Here is a 17,771-nt window from a genome sequence, read left to right on the forward strand (position 1 = left end):
AACAGGAAAAACTGAGAAAATAAGGCCCTCGCCCCTGGGGTAATCTTTCTTCCCCTAACATGTCGCTGGTCATGTGGTTTGGACCCCCAGACCTTTCATACCTCTGGTATTGTGGTTTAGACATCCTGACCTTTTGTTCATAGGGATAACATCTAGGTCTGAGTTGTGTTTCAGCTCCAAGTCTAGAAAAGCAGTAAAACCAGATAAGTGACGCCATGGCTGACCTCAAGACCAGGTGCACTGACTAAGGACCCCTGCCCTGGTGCCAGCCAATGAGTAGAGACCATGACCCTGAAAGGACACACTTGGAAAGCTGATGAATATTCTATTGAGATCCTCCCCCAGGACCTTCCCTAAAATCTCCATCCTTAAGAGCCCTTAGGACAGACGACCCGGTGCAGCCTCCCTCCTGAAAGCAGGGGTGCACCTTGCTCCTCTCGCTTCCCCTCTTCTCCCCCCGGCCCCCAGGCACATTACCCTCCTCTCTCCTGAGCTCCAAAGACCCTTCTTGTGCCTCCGTAACTTGTTTCCTGAGCTCATTTCTTCTACCACTCACCTCTTCTACCTCTGTGACTTTCTAAATACATGTTCTCTTACAGTTTGAGCCTTGGCTCTGAATTCTTTCCTAGCCAGAACTCAAGTACCGAGCTGCTGAACCCAGGTCTGGTCTGACCCCACACGTCTAACATCTGGGGCTGTTCTCGCCCCCGCCGCCAACATCATGTTGCTGTGATTCGGATATTGTTTCGCTACTGGTAAGTCAGTTGTCCACGCCACCTTGGCCTGAATGGCCTGACTGTGTTTGCCTCCTCCTTGCACCTTTCCATCTGGCCATGGGGTTCTCTCTCTCTGGGGAAGGCTGCACTGTGCGGGTGTGGGACAGGCACTTGAGAGCCATTAGGGCACTTGCCTCTTGAAGACTCCTATACAGGATAAGTCAGTTATGGACGAGGGATGTTTGCACCAGGCACCCTGCCGACTGCAAAACTTTGCCCATGCACCCAGGGATACTGTAAAAATCACACAAGGCCCTTCCCTGTAGCTCTCCCCTGGCAGGTTACTCGTTCCAAAGGAAAGAGAGAGGTTCTTGCCTTTTGGCTAGAAAAACATTCTTTTCTTCCTTCCTTTATGTCTGGAGTTGAATTCAGGTTGACTTTCTTTGAGCTGGTTTGTTGTTGTTGTTTTTAAATCCTCGAGGTGCAGCTAAAGGTTAAGGGTTGAAAGAACCTAGGCCATAGATAAGGGTTGAGATAACTAAGGAGGGAAAAATGAATGGCTGGTTTTCAACTTTGGCTTTTCAATTGAAGTTGCTTTCTGAGGGTCTGAACAAAACCTTTCACCACATAAATGAGAGCCTGAACTCATTTGGCTCCGAAGATAAGGGATATTTCCTTTTGGCAGCTCAAATCTCTGGTATTTTTAGGTGACTAAGAATCTCTGTGGAGGTGTCAGAAGGTGTATCTCATGATGTGCAGGAGCCCCACAGGGAACCCCAACTCAACTGTAATTAAATGATTGATTCGTCTGGGGATGCACACATAAAGGCTGGTTACCTAGTGCTCTGAGTCCTCATGGCTGTATTGGACAGCTGGGGAGAGAAACTGAGGCATGTAAGAGTGTTTAAAATGACTTCGGAGATGACAGCCCCTTGGAGCTCAACCCACAAGCAGCACCCTTCAACCCACTACATAATATCCCTAGAAATTTGTTTAGACTCTCCAGATCCCAAAATAAAACTAAAATCAACATGGGAAATCCTGCCTCCAAGGCTGGAAACTCCCAGACCCAATTAACACTTCTGCAGATGTATACTTAATAGGAAACCTTTACTTGCAAGTACTTACAGAAATGGGAAAATTTCACTAGAAGCGACATCAACTTAAGATGGCCAACATGTAACTCTTTTGATGCTTACATCAATTTTTGCACGCAAATTTAAAAAGAAAGAAAAAAGCCGGCTCTAAAATTAAACAGAATGAGTGGGAAGCTTACCTTGATTGGAAATTAGAGGCTTCTAGGAAGAGTGCAGGTAAATTGCACTCGGAGTAGAAAACCAGAAAGGCTGGTCTCAGGCTGAGGGGAACCAGTATTGGATCCATTTCGTAGATTAGAACTAAATTAAGGAATCTACCTGAAGTTATCCCCGACTTTCTCCAAAACTGGTTTCTGGGAGCAAAACAACAGAATTAGTAATTAGGATCTGCTAAGAAACTCCTGTAGAGGAGTCTGCTTTTATTTAGAAAGCCAGGTCACCTTAAGAAGGGTGGTAGAAGACTGAAATGGGATTTAGAAAGAGAAAAGAAACAGGGTAGCACCAAGGGTGTTTCCCTTTCTCCTCACTTACAGTTTAGGAGCAATTGAGATTTTATGATAGTTGAGATTATCATAGAAGAGGAAGCTACTAAGGCTTTGGGGACATGAAAGACACGGCAACAAGCCACTAGCCCAGCTACTAAACACCAGAGTTGAAGGATGAATTCCACCCAAGGCGATGGAGATATTGGGCACTCCTCCTATGGACAGGCACGACAGGGGTGACCTCTAGTAAGGCCAGCTCAGTTGGGAGGCCAACAAGCAGGGGGACCTCGCTTGGATGGGCTTCGTATGGAGCGGAGTCCACCTGTCCGAGCAGAATAAGCCCATCTTCCCCGTGACTGGCCATCACGCGGATCATCGGTACGCCTGCCCTCAGGGCCTGGGGTATGCACCCCACACCCCAGGTAGTTCCCAGGTGATAGGGAACCTGCCCTACTGTGGTTTTCAGACACGGGACAGCCCAGAGACCATCAGGGATGCCCCCAACTCTGTCTCTCCGTAGATGGGGCAACAGCCCCCAGTGCCTTGAGATACCCTTTTGGAGTGCATACTCGCCAGCTGGGGGAAATGTGACCCCGGGTCCCTCAACATGGCTTGACCCTAATCTAAAGTGGACAATGGAGAGGCTTGGCCAATCAAGGGCACCATTCATTTCAATACTATCTTGCAGCTAGAGCCGTGTTGCCATTCCCGAGGGCAGTGGGTAGGGGATGAGGCCCCCTGAGATCAGTGTGTCTTTTCCATACATCCAAGCCTCTGTGGCGCTCAGGCATGACCCTCAGCTATGTATTACCTGGAAACTAGATCTCTCCGTAATTGCTACAGAGCCTGAAAGAAAAAATAGACCCAGACGGAAAAAAAAATTCCAAAAATGGGTGAATGAATTTGTCAGTCTTTTGCCAACAATTCTGTGGCAAACCAATTCTTGAAGTATTACAAATAAAATCTGTACAGAGATGTGGCTCCACAAACAATTCAAAGCCCACCAAATTTTATCTCAGTCATCTTTTAAAATGCAAGTTTCTGGGAGGTAATCCTTATTGAAAGAAGAAACCAACCTTAGCCATCTAAGGAGATTAAGTTAACTTATTTCAGCTGTTAAACACTGATTGCTAGAGAAGTGTTAAGTTCACCTACTTTTGGCTTTTTATTACAGGGAAGCTAAAAAATAGATTTGAAGCTTTTAATGAATGTCTTATACTATATTCAAAGTATCTCTTTTTAAAAAAAAAAAAGTCTTTATTGATTTCAGAGAGAGGTAGGGAGAGGGAGAGAGAGATAGAAACATCAATGATGAGAGAGTCATTGCTCAGCTGCCTCCTGCACGCCCCCAACTGGGGATCGAGCCCGCAACTTGGGCATGTGCCCTGGCTGGGAATCGAACCTCGATCCCCTGGATCATAAGTCAGTGTTCAACTGCTGAGCCACGCCAGCCAGGCTAGAAGTATGTCTCTTAAAAGTGTGGGTGCCAATGAAGGAGCTTATGTTTCTAGAAATTACGAAATGTATTTGCCAACCTAAAGGATGCTAATTGCTTATTTTTTAGTTATCGCTAAAAACATTAAAGTTTCCAAGACTTAAAATTCTAATTAATTTGAAATAAATTATTGGTAATAGAAAATATAAGGTATGGAGATACTTTTTGAAGGAAAAGGAAGGGAGTTGTTAAAGCTGGTTATTTCTGAAGGAGTAGGAAGAGCTAAATTAAAAGGGACTAGAAAAATTGAAAAAGGTTTGTGAAATCTTGGAAGAAAATTATATAGATAAGCTGAATAATGAACTTAATTAAGTAAATGAATTTAAATATCAAAAGTAAGCTAACAAAGAGTTGGAGTTTGGTTCTTTTCCAGGCTGTTAAAAGGACGAAGGTTTTCCTCTTGTTTTCCAGGTATAAGGAATTTGGTAAATTATATATTTTTCTTCCTACCCGATCCCTCCAGAATTTCAAAACTCTTAGAGAGTGAGTGTTATTGCCCTGCCCAGTGTGGCTCAGTGGTTAGATCATTGGTCCATGAGCCAAAGGGCCCCGGGTCCGATTCCTGGTTAAGGATATGTACCTGGGTTCGGGGTTCATCCTTGGCTGATTCAGGGAGCATTTAGGAGGCAACCAATCATGTCTCTCTCACATCGATGTTTCTCCCTCTCTCTCTCTCCCTCTCTCTCCTTACCTGCCTCCCTTCCATTCTCTCTAGAAAAAATAATGGAAAATATATCCTCTGGTGAAGATTAACAACAATAACAAAAAGACTAATATTATTTTCATGGCAATATGTTTGTTCACATAAATGCAATAAGAATCTGATTTCTTTATAATAAGACACATGAAACCAGTTTCCAATTGTGATTTTATTAACAAAGATTTTGACTGGAACATCATGTCTGAAAGAGACATGCCTAGACTCTGGATGTCACCAGAAAGCCTCAAGGAAGGCAGGCTGATTTTGAAGCTGGTAAGAGCCCCTTGGAGAAACAATCTGGTACCTTATTTATTCATATGGTTCATAGCAGTCTTTCCAGACAAGGAACAAAGGTTGCTTTCCTGGGAGATGGCAAGGAATGAACCTCAAGATATTTTTGGGACCTAAAAGACATGAAGAATTTACCCAAACATATAGGTATTGCAGGCAAAGCCTGATGGTAACTATGTGGCTCAGCTTCTTCACCCTGAGGAGGTAAAAATGAAAGCTCATTCTGGAGATTCCTTATGAAATTCCAGCAAAGTAAATTTAAGAGAACTTAGATGACCGATGGCTATTCTTGTTGTGTTCATGCAAATAATCAGGCCAAACTGAAACTGGATTTAATATAATAAATGGGTTGGTCTTGATTTGGCTCTTTAACAAAAACAAGGGTGATTTTAGGAGGTGGGGATTGTGTTTCAATAGATTCTATAATACACAGTTGTGAATATTAGACTCTAATTCAGTTAATTATTTTCGAAGTTTTGTTTAGCACCTATAAACTGAACTGGACCCTGAATTTTTCTAGTTTTCTTAAATATTTGGCTACAACTCTCCAAACTGATGTTTTATTTTTCTCCCATCCTTTGACTATTAGTGGCCAGTCATTATAATTCCTTTGATCCTGGCTTTTGCCCCAGTATTACTGAGATTTGTAACACAGTCTGTGTCCACCAGGTTACAAGCCCTACTTGCACTTAAGGAGTGCTGCCTCTAGACACCAAGGCCACCTCCTTCCATCCCCACGCCTCACGGTCCCTCACACAGGGGTCAAGAATCTCTTGGCTCTGAAGGAAAACATCGCTCCTCTTCAGCAGGAAGCAGGTACAGAAGAGACCCTGCGCCCCTTTTCTCTGAAAGAATTCAGGGCCAAGATCCTTGCGTGGGGAATGCGGCAGGCAGTTAGACAGGAGCAGAGCAGAGCAGGGGCGACGGGCCAGGTACAGGAGGTCACCAGGGTGGAAAGCCCCCAGCGCCTAGCGACAGGCAAATCTGAGAAAATAAGGCCCTCGCCCCTGGGGTAATCTTTCTTCCCCTAGCATGTCGCTGGTCATGTGGTTTGGACCCCCAGACCTTTCATACCTCTGGTACTGTGGTTTAGACATCCTGACCTTTTGTTCATAGGGATAACATCTAGGTCTGAGTTGTGTTTCAGCTCCAAGTCTAGAAAAGCAGTAAAACCAGATAAGTGACGCCATGGCTGACCTCAAGACCAGGTGCACTGACTAAGGACCCCTGCCCTGGTGCCAGCCAATGAGTAGAGACCATGACCCTGAAAGGACACACTTGGAAAGCTGATGAATATTCTATTGAGATCCTCCCCCAGGACCTTCCCTAAAATCTCCATCCTTAAGAGCCCTTAGGACAGACGACCCGGTGCAGTCTCCCTCCTAAAGCAGGGGTGCACCTTTCTCCTCTTGCTTCCCCTCTTCTGCCCCCGGCCTCCAGGCACATTACCCTCCTCTCTCCTGAGCTCCAAAGATCCTTCTTGTGCCTCCGTAACTTGTTTCCTGAACTCATTTCTTCTACCACTCATCTTTTCTACCTCTGTGACTTTCTAAATACATGTTCTCTTACAGTTTGAGCCTCGGCTCTGAGTTCTTTCCTAGCCAGAACTCAAGTACCGAGTTGCTGAACCCAGGTCTGGTCTGACCCCACACGTCTAACATCTGGGGCTGTTCTCGCCCCCGCCACCAACACAACGATTCCAGGTGCCCTTTGAGTGTCACCACTCACTCATTCATCATTCCATTATCATATATTGAGCTAATGCTTTGTGAGTGCCCACTCTGTGACAATCAATAGGTGTTGGGAATGTTGGTGGCAAGGACAGCATGGTTCCTACCCCAAGGGGAAATAGTCAGGAGATTTGGTTTCCTGCCTGGCTGTGCCACAGATTCACCAGAGACTCCAGGTGCCTCAGTTTCCATGCCTGTCCCGGGTATAAGGCATCAAAGAAGTCAATGGACACACAGGCAGCTGGATGGTTGTAAGCACCACACTCTTTGGGGGGGCAGGTCATGCAAGAGGGGCCCCTTGAGGAGATAAGCTGACAACAGGATAATGAGGACATGAAGATAGTCCCCAGGGACTGCACTTGGGAGAGGTCCTCTCCATCGAGAGTGGGAGCATCTAAGAGAGTGAACAGGGCACCAGCCTCAAGTGAAGGGTGGTGCACGCCCGTCCTGGGATTTCACTGCCCATGCATCCAAAGCCCAACATGTTTAACAGATCAAATAATAACTGCATTTTCTGAAGCAAAACCAACCAGGTGCTCTGGATGCCAAGTAGATGGGATTCTAGAAGATTCCATGAAAGGCAAGTAATAGTACCCACCTCATAGGGTTGTTGAAGGATTAAAGGAGTTAATACATGTATTTGCTGCAGGTATAGCCAAAATATGTGGAAGCAGTTACAGTAGTTAAAGTGAAGCAAACTCTTAGTCATCCCTCAAAACCCTGCCCTAGTGTCCTCTACCCTGTGAACCTTCCCTGAGCAATGCAGATTCAGATACTTTGGTGCCCTGCCATCCCTCCACCACTGCATGCATCACTCTGTGCTATAATTATTCATTCTTTTCTTTAGGCTTTGCACTCTTAGGCCCAGGGACTGTGCCTCTTTCCTCAAGCAGCATTGGTTTCCTTGAACAAACTGGCTGAAGCCTGAGAGAAGGATGGTTTGGTACGCTGAAACTCATTGCAATCTACTACTATCATTCATTCATTCATTCATTCATTCATTCATTCAATTAACAAAGACCTTTCAGCTGCTGTTCATGTCTTTTTTGTTACTGAGTTTGTCTGTCTTAGACAAATTCGATTTGTTGTAATGCTGCATTTAGTTTGGGAAAGATAGGAAGGAAATGAAGGGGCGGTGACAGTGATGCGCCAGCACGATGAGGTCGAGGCTGTGTTCTTTTCCCTTCCATTTTTTTTTTTTTAAATATATCTTTATTGATTTCATAGAGAGGAAAGGAGAGGGAGAGAGAGATAGAAACATCAGTGATGAGAGAGTCATTGATCGGCCGCCTCCTGCACACCCCCGACTGGGGATCGAGCCCACAACCCGGGCATGTGCCCTGACCGGGAATCGAACCCCGATCGCCTGGATCCGGGGCCGATGCTCAACCGCTGAGCCACGCCCAGCCGCGCTCCTTTCCATTTTTTGACTCTTTCCCAATGTAGTTGTTATTTTACTTTTCTAATAAAACAATTCATACCATGTAGGAATACTGTATTTGAAGCACTATAATAAATGAAATTATAAAAATTATAATTTTCCATATTAAAAAAGAAACTAAAAAAGTGTTTCCGTAACATAACTTCTATTATAACAAAGGATTTTTTTTCTCTGTAGAAAATAATTCTGCCAGTCTACAATAGCTTACATAGAGCCGCAGGGTGAGACATTAGTGACACCAACATCTGAGAGGTCTCTGTGCCAGTGGCTCCCCTTCCCTTCCCTAAACCTCCAGCTGAATATTTCAGGGACCTGTTTGGAACACTGGCCTCACCCGGCCTCACCGGCCTCTGTAATCAGGCATTTCCCAGTGTGCTCCATACTGTCACAACTCCCAGCTTCCTGGACTCCTGCTGCAAACTGGAAAAGTGAAGGCTGGACAGGAATTAACCAGAGAGCTCCCTGCTGAGATTAAAAAAAAAAAAATCCCCCAGATACTGAAAGTGAAGCAATGTGACTTAGCTAAATAAAACCTAAATAAAATGGGCTCCAGGATGACTCCTGAATGGTGCTTGCCACCCTGCCTTGAATCTGGGGCCAGGGAGAGGTGGATTTACAGGGTGATGTCACAGCAGAATCAAGTCACCCACAGGCCAGGAGTCCTTGTCATAAATTAGCTAACTGTATACTCAGGCGGGGAAACTCCCTTTGGAAACAAAAAAAAAGGGGACGTTTATGCAAAAACTGCTCCCTGAATGGTGCGGGGGGTTATAAATACTCCTTAGCTGCCAATGTGATCATAACTTTGCAACTTGTTGAAGACTAAGGCTCTCTGGCCCCAGAAAACGGAGCATCGCTGGTTTGAAACCTCTCAGCCGGCGCCTTGGTGAGGGGACTGGGCAGTTATAGGCGGTTCCGGAGGTCTCAAGGCTCAGGGATCCCCCCAGTTTGCTTGTCTGTACCCTGCCAAGGCAGCAAGCACAGCCAGCAAAGAGGTGAGTTGTCTTCATTTCTGGGGAAGCTTCTGTTTAGAGAGGGTTTTTGCTTCTTCCTGTTTGGGAAGGCTCAGAAAACTTTGGGAATTTTCTGCCTATAAAGATAAACTGTTGGGAAGCCTGAGAAATGCCAACATGAGGTCTGGCCATTAGAACAGGGCATTTTATTCAGATTTATTTTTCCTGCAAAAATTTGCTGTGGTTGCTATGTTTCAAGAAAAAAAACTTTTTGGAAAATTCGGACTGGAGAATGGAAAGTGGACTTTTTTTCATAGATTATCCTATCCAATCCTTAAAACATGCACCTCTCCCCTCCCAAATAAATTATTTTCAGATGGATATTATTAAGCCCATTTTATGAATGAAGAAATAACTTGGTCCAGGTCATGTAACTAGTAGAGGCTCTGAGATGCTTACATGGGCCACATCACCATTTTCCACCCACTGTAAGGGTGTGTTTTTTCCCCAGTGAGGAGGTATGCTGGCTGCAAGCCCAGACCAGACCTGGGCCTCCACTTAGGTCTCCTTTTTTGTTTTTTTTAAAAGGAGATGATTGATCGATCTCAAATATTGAGAGTTGAATACATTTTTTTCCCCCCACAAATAATTATTTCCCTCCCAAATGATTAAAAAAAGAAAAAGGTAGTGTTGACAACAATTGCAAAATCTTAAGAGGAAGGCAGCTATAACTTGAATGCTTTCCCCAGTAACAGGTGTAACATGACAGTTGCTAGTTAGAGCTGCTGGAGAAGGCCTTCCAGCCCCAGGCCGAGGCACCTGTATTTCAGTGACCAGCGGGCCCCTCCCTACTTTACCTCTCCAACCAGGGGTGACACTTGCTTGAGTCAGATGGGCTAGCAGGTCCTATAAAGGAACCTCTCAGGGTCTGTGCTCTGTCCTTTTGAGCCACAGTCCAGTGTTTTTCCTTTAGACTGTTACATAGCTTTGTAGAATTAAAGTCTCTATCCACAGGATCTCCAATGCCAGTCCCCAAATAGAAACAGAGGTTGTGAAGCATCCCTGAAGTGGCTGTTCAGGACCTATGTTAGCTTGCGTATGATTCTGTAGTAAACCAACCCTACTGAGAAGGCCCAGGGCTGTAAACTCTTTGTCAACCTTCTGTCACCATCTCCTTCCCCTTCCTCAGCCCTGTGGTGAAGAACCTCTGAGGTTAAATCCAGGGAAGTGATCCGCTTTGCAAAACCACAGAGGTGGCTCATCTCCGGAAGTTTCTGATCAAGGCTAAATCACACTTGATGAAGGAACCAGACATCAACAACAATACAGACAAAACCATGCGGGTTCCCTACAGGTAAGCTTTCCCCTGCTTCTCACCTCCGCCTTCTGCTCCTCTCCTCTCTGCTTTCATCCCCCACCCGGCGCCGCCAGCTCCCAGTCTCTCTCTGATCCCGGTTTCTCACCGGAGGCCTGACCTCCCTGGTTGGTTCTTGGATGTCCCTGTTGGAATTTAACGCAGCCACTGCCTGTTGTGTATCTCATTGTGCCTGATACTACGTGATAAAGGAAGGAACATGGCACGGTCCTGGCCCTCAAGGAGCTTGGAATCTCTGGGGGAAGAATGTAGGAAGGGAATGTGAAACCCCTGATGTGAGAATGGGAGGCGGTGGAGCCGAGTGGTTAGAACTGGGGCCGCATCCTGGCCAACATCTGTTGTGGTTTGCCAGTGGGCCCGCCTCACCAGCTGTCGACCTGGAGTGCCGGGATGTTAGACAAGCTGTGTCCAAGCCGTGTGCTGTGCCGCACTAGCTGGCCCTGTGCTGTCTCTCACCGGCTTTGTGACCTAGGGTAAGCTAACCTCCCGAGCCTCAGATGGTCTCACAGGCAGCGTGGGGACACCTGTGGGACCCACCTCCTATCGTGTTGAAAATGAAATGAGAGTGTGTGGGTAAATCACTTAGCAGTGTGCCCATGCATAACAGGCACTCAGTGAGCATGAGTGCTTTGTCACCGTTTCCTGAGCGCCCACTCTGTGCCAGGGCTCTGAGGGCACTTCCCAGGCATTGCATCCCAGCTCATCTCCACGGCTGCTCTGTGAGGTACGAGGCGTTGTCTCATTTTACAGATGGGGAGACAGAAGCTCTAAGAAGGGAGTGATTTCCCCACGTCACATAACTAGTATTTTCAGAGTTGGAATTTGAACACACATATGCCTCACACCCCACTTGTGGGTAGGAGAAGCAAGCTTGAGGCAGAACTGAGAGAATGTCAGCCAACCGGCCGGCCTGTGAGCGGCTTCCAGAGCATGATAGAAGAGTCCGTCCAGCATGCCTTCAACTGGAGGCTGAGGCTTGCTCAAGAGAAAGACAGGTCAATCTGCAACATCATGAAAGCACAAATCAAACCAAAACCTCAGTCCAGGCAGGGCAGCCTCAGCCCCAGAGGAGCCTTTCCCTTGGACTACAGAGGGCAGGGTGCCCTCTGGAGGCGGACAGCATGGCAATCCTGAGTGTACCTGGCAGGTGACAGGAAAGCAGCAGGGTTAAGAGCTTGGGCTTGGTGATAAGCACATGGCTTTGCCACTTATTAGCTCTGTGACCTTTGGTAAGTCCCCTAGCCTCTGAGCCTCAGTTTCCTTATCTGTAATAAGGGGGTTGTAATGCCTATTTTTTGGGGGGGGACGTGGTAAGAATTAAATGAATTTTCACATGTGAACAACTTAGCCCAGTGCCTGGCCGAGAGTAAATGCTCAATAAATGGCATGTGTTACCGTTGTCATCATTGTTGTTGCTGTTGGCAGCTAGGATGACATTGAGCAACACTGAACAGAGTCCCTGGTAAGGGCTTTACAGAAGTGAGCAGGCTCCGGGTGGACTTGGAAGAGTGGGTGGAATGTGAGATCAAGGGAAATAGCAAAGACATTCCAAGAAGGGGACAGGTGAGCAAAGACTCAGCGAGAAGTAAGCATGACTGTGCTTGGGGCTTGGGGGTGGGAGGTGGAGGGTGGGAGCTGGGACAGGAGTGGCGAGGCCAGAGCACGGGGGGCTTGAAGCAGAGTAGGGGAATTGGATTCACTTCACTTGGCAGCGGGGAGCCATTGCAGATTCTCGAGCAAGATAGCCCGGGTATGGCGTGTGGGCTGAACTAGAGGAGAGAATGTTTGAAACCAGGCAGCCTGGGCTGTGGTGGCCGAGGTGGCCAAGAGGCTGAGGGATGAGAGCGCAGGGTTGGATAGCCTCTAGATGTCCTCCTGGCTTTTCAGACTCAAATGCTGCAAACTGGCAGAAGCTTCATCACTCCTCGCAGTGTCTAGGGAGGGCCTGAACCCCAGGAATCTACTTTGACTCTTCTCAGTCACCAAGTCACACATCCCTTCCTTTTTTCTGTTCATCTCATGGCTACAGCTCCTGCTAACTGGCCTCCCCAACTGCAGCCCCCCACACCAACTCTGACCTCTCTCAGTCCAACTTGACTTCTAACAAGCCATGCTCTTGCTCTGGAGTGAGCCAAGGCTCCCTATTGCCTGTCACCACACTGAGGCTTGATTGCAGAGTTCTATGTGATTACCCTTCCCAGAGGACCCATCCCACCAGGCCGGCCCAGCGTGCCTCAGTTTCCCAGTGCCTGTACACAGCAGATTCCACCTTTGACTCATGTAGACCCAGTCCATCTCCTATCTTTTGAGATCCTCCCCTGTCCCCTGTAGTGTGGCCTACAGCTTTTAACCCTGAATCCCATACTCTCTAATAATACTGACAGTTATTTCTGACTTGTGTTTTGGGACATTCAGGACTGCTGAGCTCAGACCCCAGGCAGGACCCTGAGCTATAGGTTGACTTAAAGCAAACCAGTTGACTTCACCCACCTTTTTAAGCTTGAGCGGGCTGGTGGAAATGCTCAAATCAGATACTAGAGGTGATGGAGAGAAAATATCAGAAATTAATTTATTTACCCCTCCCAACAATCCATGAGGAGGGAACGTTTGTTAGCCTCCTACTGTAGCGATGAGAACATTGAAGCTTAGAAAGTTTAAGTAATTTTTAAAATCTGACAGTTAGCAAATGACAGAGCCAGGAGTCAAACTTGGCAGTCTGGCTTGTAATCACTTTGGTTGTGCCACACTTTTGGTTCTGGGCATGTTCCAGTCCAGGAACAATTAATTGCTGAGGGCTACTCACCTGGCACTGTGCTGGGGGTGGTCATGGAGATGTCAATAAAGCCCTTCTGTTTACTAATTAAACAGTAAATTTAGCCACTTATTAATTACATACCCAGCAGCTCAGAAGAACAGATAACATTTGTAAAGTCCTTATTACTGAGGTTCAGAGGCTGGGGGACTTATCAAAGATCACAGGGCTATTAAGTGTCAGCAATGAGACAGAAACTCTTATTATCTTTTTTTTTTTTTTTTTTTACAATGTTGAATAACTTACTCAAGGTCAGTATCTAGAAAGTGATGGAACTTAGGTTTGAGCCAAGTTGAAACTCATCACCTCTACAGTATATGTATGGGCTCTCCTTGAGGGCCTACTACGTGCTGGACTGGGAAAGAGACAGAGAAGAGACCCAGTTCCTGCTGTCAGGGAGGGGTGGGGGAAATGGTGCCTTCCTCACTGGTTTGGGGATGGGTGCATGCAGAATGGGGTGTAAAGAGCTCTGTAAATTGGGATGGGGTGGGACAGAGGTAGGAGGTTACAGGAGAATGTGCGGGCACTAGGAGCTCTTCTGAGGTAGGCCCAGCTGGACCGCAACCTACAATTGGGGGTGGGGGGGATATTAGGGGAAGGGGAAGCAGCATTGCAAAGGGGATTTTATACTGAAAGCAGTGGGAACCAATTAATACATCTTGATTTTAAAAAGTCATTTTCAAATACATTCAGGTATGATAAGACCCAGAATCTATTATATGTGACTAATGATTCTGTATTTTATGTAAACATGATTACAAAGTGCACATGGTGTGTGTGTGGGTGTGTGGGTGTGTGTTAGGGAAAAAGGCAAATGTTGGGACCATCTAGGTGAAGATGTACGTAATTTGGAAAAAAGTCGAGCTGGGTTGCAGTTGGCTCAGAATAAATGTATGCCTTCTTTCATTCCGCTCTAATCTGGGTTGGGATTAAATACTCTGGAATACGTCCAGGAGGGCCCTGTGTACTCTCAGGTCTGGGGCTGCTGCCTGGTCTCTCTCTGGAGCCGAGGAATTATCCTGCTTCCAGGGTAGGAGCCACCTACAGATGGAGCAAAGTCAGGAGGCCTTGCACCTTTCAGATCGCAAGGACCGGGAACCTGGAAGGGACCTGAGGGGGCTCCTGGTCCAACTGCCCGCCCCCATCATGTCTCCCACTAAAAGTCATCCCCAGCCCTGCTCTTTCTTTAAAGAAATAACACCTCCCAGGGCAGCCCTGTGAGGAGAGAGAGCTTGGGCTGTGGCCCTGGGGCTGCTGTGTGGCCTTGGGCAGGATCCTTAACCTCTCTGGCCTGCCCCTCCCCAGTAAAGTGGGAATAACTATAGATTTACCTTCTTGACTGTGATTTAGGAAGAAGCAGATGAAATAACAGCATAAGGCTTGCTTCCTAAACTGTGAAGCACTACAGTAGGAGGCCTGGCGTACTTGCCTCGGGGTCTTAGCCCAGCGCAAGTCCAGCGGCATCCAAAAGGCAGACTTCCCTGCGGACGCCCGCTGCGGGGCCCGGGAGGAGCCTGGCCCGGGGCCACGCGCGGGGTGAAGCCGGGGGGCGAGTCCAGGCCCCTTTCCCGCGCGCTCCGCCCCGGGGCGGGGCCGTGGGGTCCGGGGCTATAAACCTGCGGGCGCGGAGCCGAGAGGGGAGCGCTCGGAGCCGCGCCCGGCGGGTACCATGCGCGAGGGCCTGGGTGCGGCGTGCGAGGCGGCCCGGCCCCGGCTCTGCGGGCTTCTCCGCAAGATCCTGCGGCCGCAGCCCGCCTGCGGCTCCCGCCGAGCCAGGTACTGCCCGGGCCGGGTGCACCCCGGGAGGGAGGCGGGCACCGAGCCTCTCCGAGCCTCGGGGTAACGCGCAAACCTCAGGGCCGGACTCTTCGCTCCTGCAGGACTCCGATTGGATTCACTTAGCGCTTCCTCGGTTGGAGCCCATAGGAGGCTGCAGTTGAGCAGCCGCAGAGCCGTGTCCGAGGGCTGGAGGAGGGACTGTGGCCGTTTAGGCACTTGGGGCTTTCTAGATTTTTCAGCACCGGGGCTGCTACACCCTTTAGGACAGATAGAAGGGCGCAAAAAGGTTCTTTGTTTTACAAATAAGATCCATTCCGGAGCTCTTCCCTGATCCCCACCCTTGGAGCACGGAGAGGGGGCGGTGGGGTGGGAGCTGCGGGGGAGTCTGGACCCCAGGTCAGACCCCAAACGAGCCCCAGGCTGCAGCTCTGACCTCAGCGTCCCTGGGCCTGGGCCTAAGCGAGCACCACACTCCAGGTCTCCTCTTGATGGCGGGTCCATGAAGGACCCAGCAGGACCAAGCACAGCTGTGGGTTAAGCCAAATTGCACCAAGTGTCTGGGTGAGCAATGAAATAATTTGTCAGTCAGCATCCAGGACCCTAACATGCTCATCTGGTTTCTGGTGCCCCCCCCATCTCCCAACAGCTAAGTCTAAAGAAACCTAACTGAGGGAGAAAGGGGGCTGTGCATGGCTTTTTTACTCAGTTTTAAATTAAACTTTTTTTCCCAGTTATGAAAGGGATTCGTGGTCACTGTAAAAAGTTGGAAAATGCAGAGAAGTATAAAGAAAATTCGAATAGCCCATGCGTTCATCACTTAATGCGAGTCACTTAACATCCACCTGGGTTTTTCTGTGCTTACACACACACACACACACACACACACACACACCATGTACACAGTTCGGGGCATTGTTTATAATAGTGAAAAAACTAGGCACAACCTAAGTGTTAGTTTTTCCAGTGATAAAAGCAATACATGCTCATTCGTTATAGTCCAACATCACAGGTAATGCGTAAAGTGGGAAATGAGAGACCCTTGTAACACTCCCTAACCCCTTTCCCTTTGATGTGTGTGCACACGCATGCACACCCCAGAAAACAGTGCAAAGAACATGGGACACAACAAGCTTTCCTACTAAAGTGTCCCTGCAGTGTGACCCCCCCAGGAGGAGGCAGGTGTGGGGTGTGACGCTTGCAGGGGTGCTCAGGAGTATGCAGCCCATGGGAGTCACCTGTCTTCTGTTCTCTGTACATTTGCCAGGAGAGCGAACCTGAAATCCCAAGCCAGAACCAATGGTTTCTGAGTGATTTCAGACTCTCAGGGCTTTCTCCAAAGGACAGGCTAAGTTCTTTAAATCTATTGTTTTAAAATAAATGTAACCTATTTTTTTTAGGGGTCCTTATCTCCCAGAAATACTTACTGAGATATTTATGGGTGACAGGGCATCTCAGACTTGCTTTAGATGGATGGTGGGGCTGGAAGAGTGGAGGTGAAAAAGGACTGGCCATGGGTTGATCAGGTTGAATCTGGATGAAGGGCCCATGGGGGTTGATTACTCTATTATCTCTACTGTGTATGTTTAACATCTTCCATAATAAGAATTTAGAATAAATAAATAAACTGAGACAAATCAAATGCTTTAAATAAAAATACTTAAGCCTTCCAAAGTGAGTGGGTCGTGGGCAGTGTTGCTGGCTCTGGAGAAGCCCGTTCTCTGCCCACCCACATATGTACTCGGCTTTTGAGGGGGGCATCTTCCAGGAGCTTCTGTGGGTCGTCCTATGGGCCCCCAGCTTTGGTTTAGCTCCCTTCGTGCCTTTTTGGTTTTGCAGAGGGAAGGCAAGGGAAGAGGAGGAGGGAGAGTGGTGATGGTGAGGAGACTGGGGTGACTGACTGCTTCCCCCACCCCATTTACACATCCTCTTTGGCTGGAAACCATGAGCCATTCATTCCCACTCTCCTGACCTCAGTTCCCTCACCCATCAAATGACAGGCTGGCAGAAGGGACTCCAGCACCCCTCTCTGCCCTCAGATACTCCGGCTCATGACCATTGTTTCCTTTTACAGTGCAGTGACACAGGATGACCCCAAGTGTCACAGCCTTGGCAAGCACCGGAATGAGTCCCCCCAGCCCTTCACGGGGACAGGAAAGGTGAGTGAGTCACACGGGTGTGGGAAGCCCCTTCCTCCCTTGCCCAGGCAGATGCAGGCCGAGCAGCCTGATGGAAGCTGGGGTCTGGACAGTGAGTGGAGACCCAGGGGACACAGGTGGGGAGGAGGAAGGGCTTTGGGAGAGCAGGACGATCCATAGTGATCAGGAGTGGTGGTCCCCATTGTGTGCTGGCACCCTGATGGCTTACTCGCCTGTGTGAGCCAGCAGGCTTGGGTGAGAGGAGACGGTTCATGGAGTCAGGAGCAGGACATCAAGGTTACCCTAGACTTGGCAGCTGAGCCTTTGGTCCCAGCCCCCAGCCTCCACCCCACTGGTTCCATCTTCCTTCAGTGCTTTGGACATCAGCGTTCCAGAGAGATGGGCAGAGAAATGGGGGTGGGGGGAGCTGGGAGGGAAGATGGTTTTCATTTTCGTAAATGCTCCTGTGGAAGGCAGTGGTATGTGCTCCTAATCCTGATTTCTGTTCTTGGCAGTATTGACTGGGACCGTAGTCTCCTTCACGTCTAACCTTAGTCCCCACTGTTGCAATTCTTCTGAGGGAGCATTTGGCAGGGTCTTGGGTGAAGAGAGAGGCCTGGCCAGTGGCCCAGGCACCTGGAGCTCTTAGCAGGCACTGGCCCAGGTGGCCAGGCTGCCAGGAAGGGAGGAGGGACAAGGACTGACACCCTGACCTGTGTACCCCCCCAAGCTACCTACCCCACCTAAAGCCAAAACAGGGCC

The 17,771-nt window shown here is 48.3% G+C and overlaps 1 protein-coding gene across 1 annotated transcript in view; it reads left to right on the forward strand.

Moving 5' to 3' along the window:
- The first annotated feature begins 14,764 nt into the window (after positions 1-14,764).
- Positions 14,765-17,771, forward strand: part of NOS2 (nitric oxide synthase 2) — a 30,185-nt gene continuing 27,178 nt past the window's right edge. The window contains exons 1-2 of the mRNA XM_087826022.1: positions 14,765-14,871; positions 16,946-17,030. Coding sequence (XP_087682148.1) covers positions 14,765-14,871; positions 16,946-17,030 — 192 coding nt within the window. The remainder of the gene's footprint in view (positions 14,872-16,945; positions 17,031-17,771) is intronic.

The sequence above is a fragment of the Miniopterus natalensis genome, chromosome 17, assembly GCF_054644295.1.
Source record: "Miniopterus natalensis isolate mMinNat1 chromosome 17, mMinNat1.hap1, whole genome shotgun sequence".
Lineage (NCBI taxonomy): Eukaryota > Metazoa > Chordata > Mammalia > Chiroptera > Miniopteridae > Miniopterus > Miniopterus natalensis.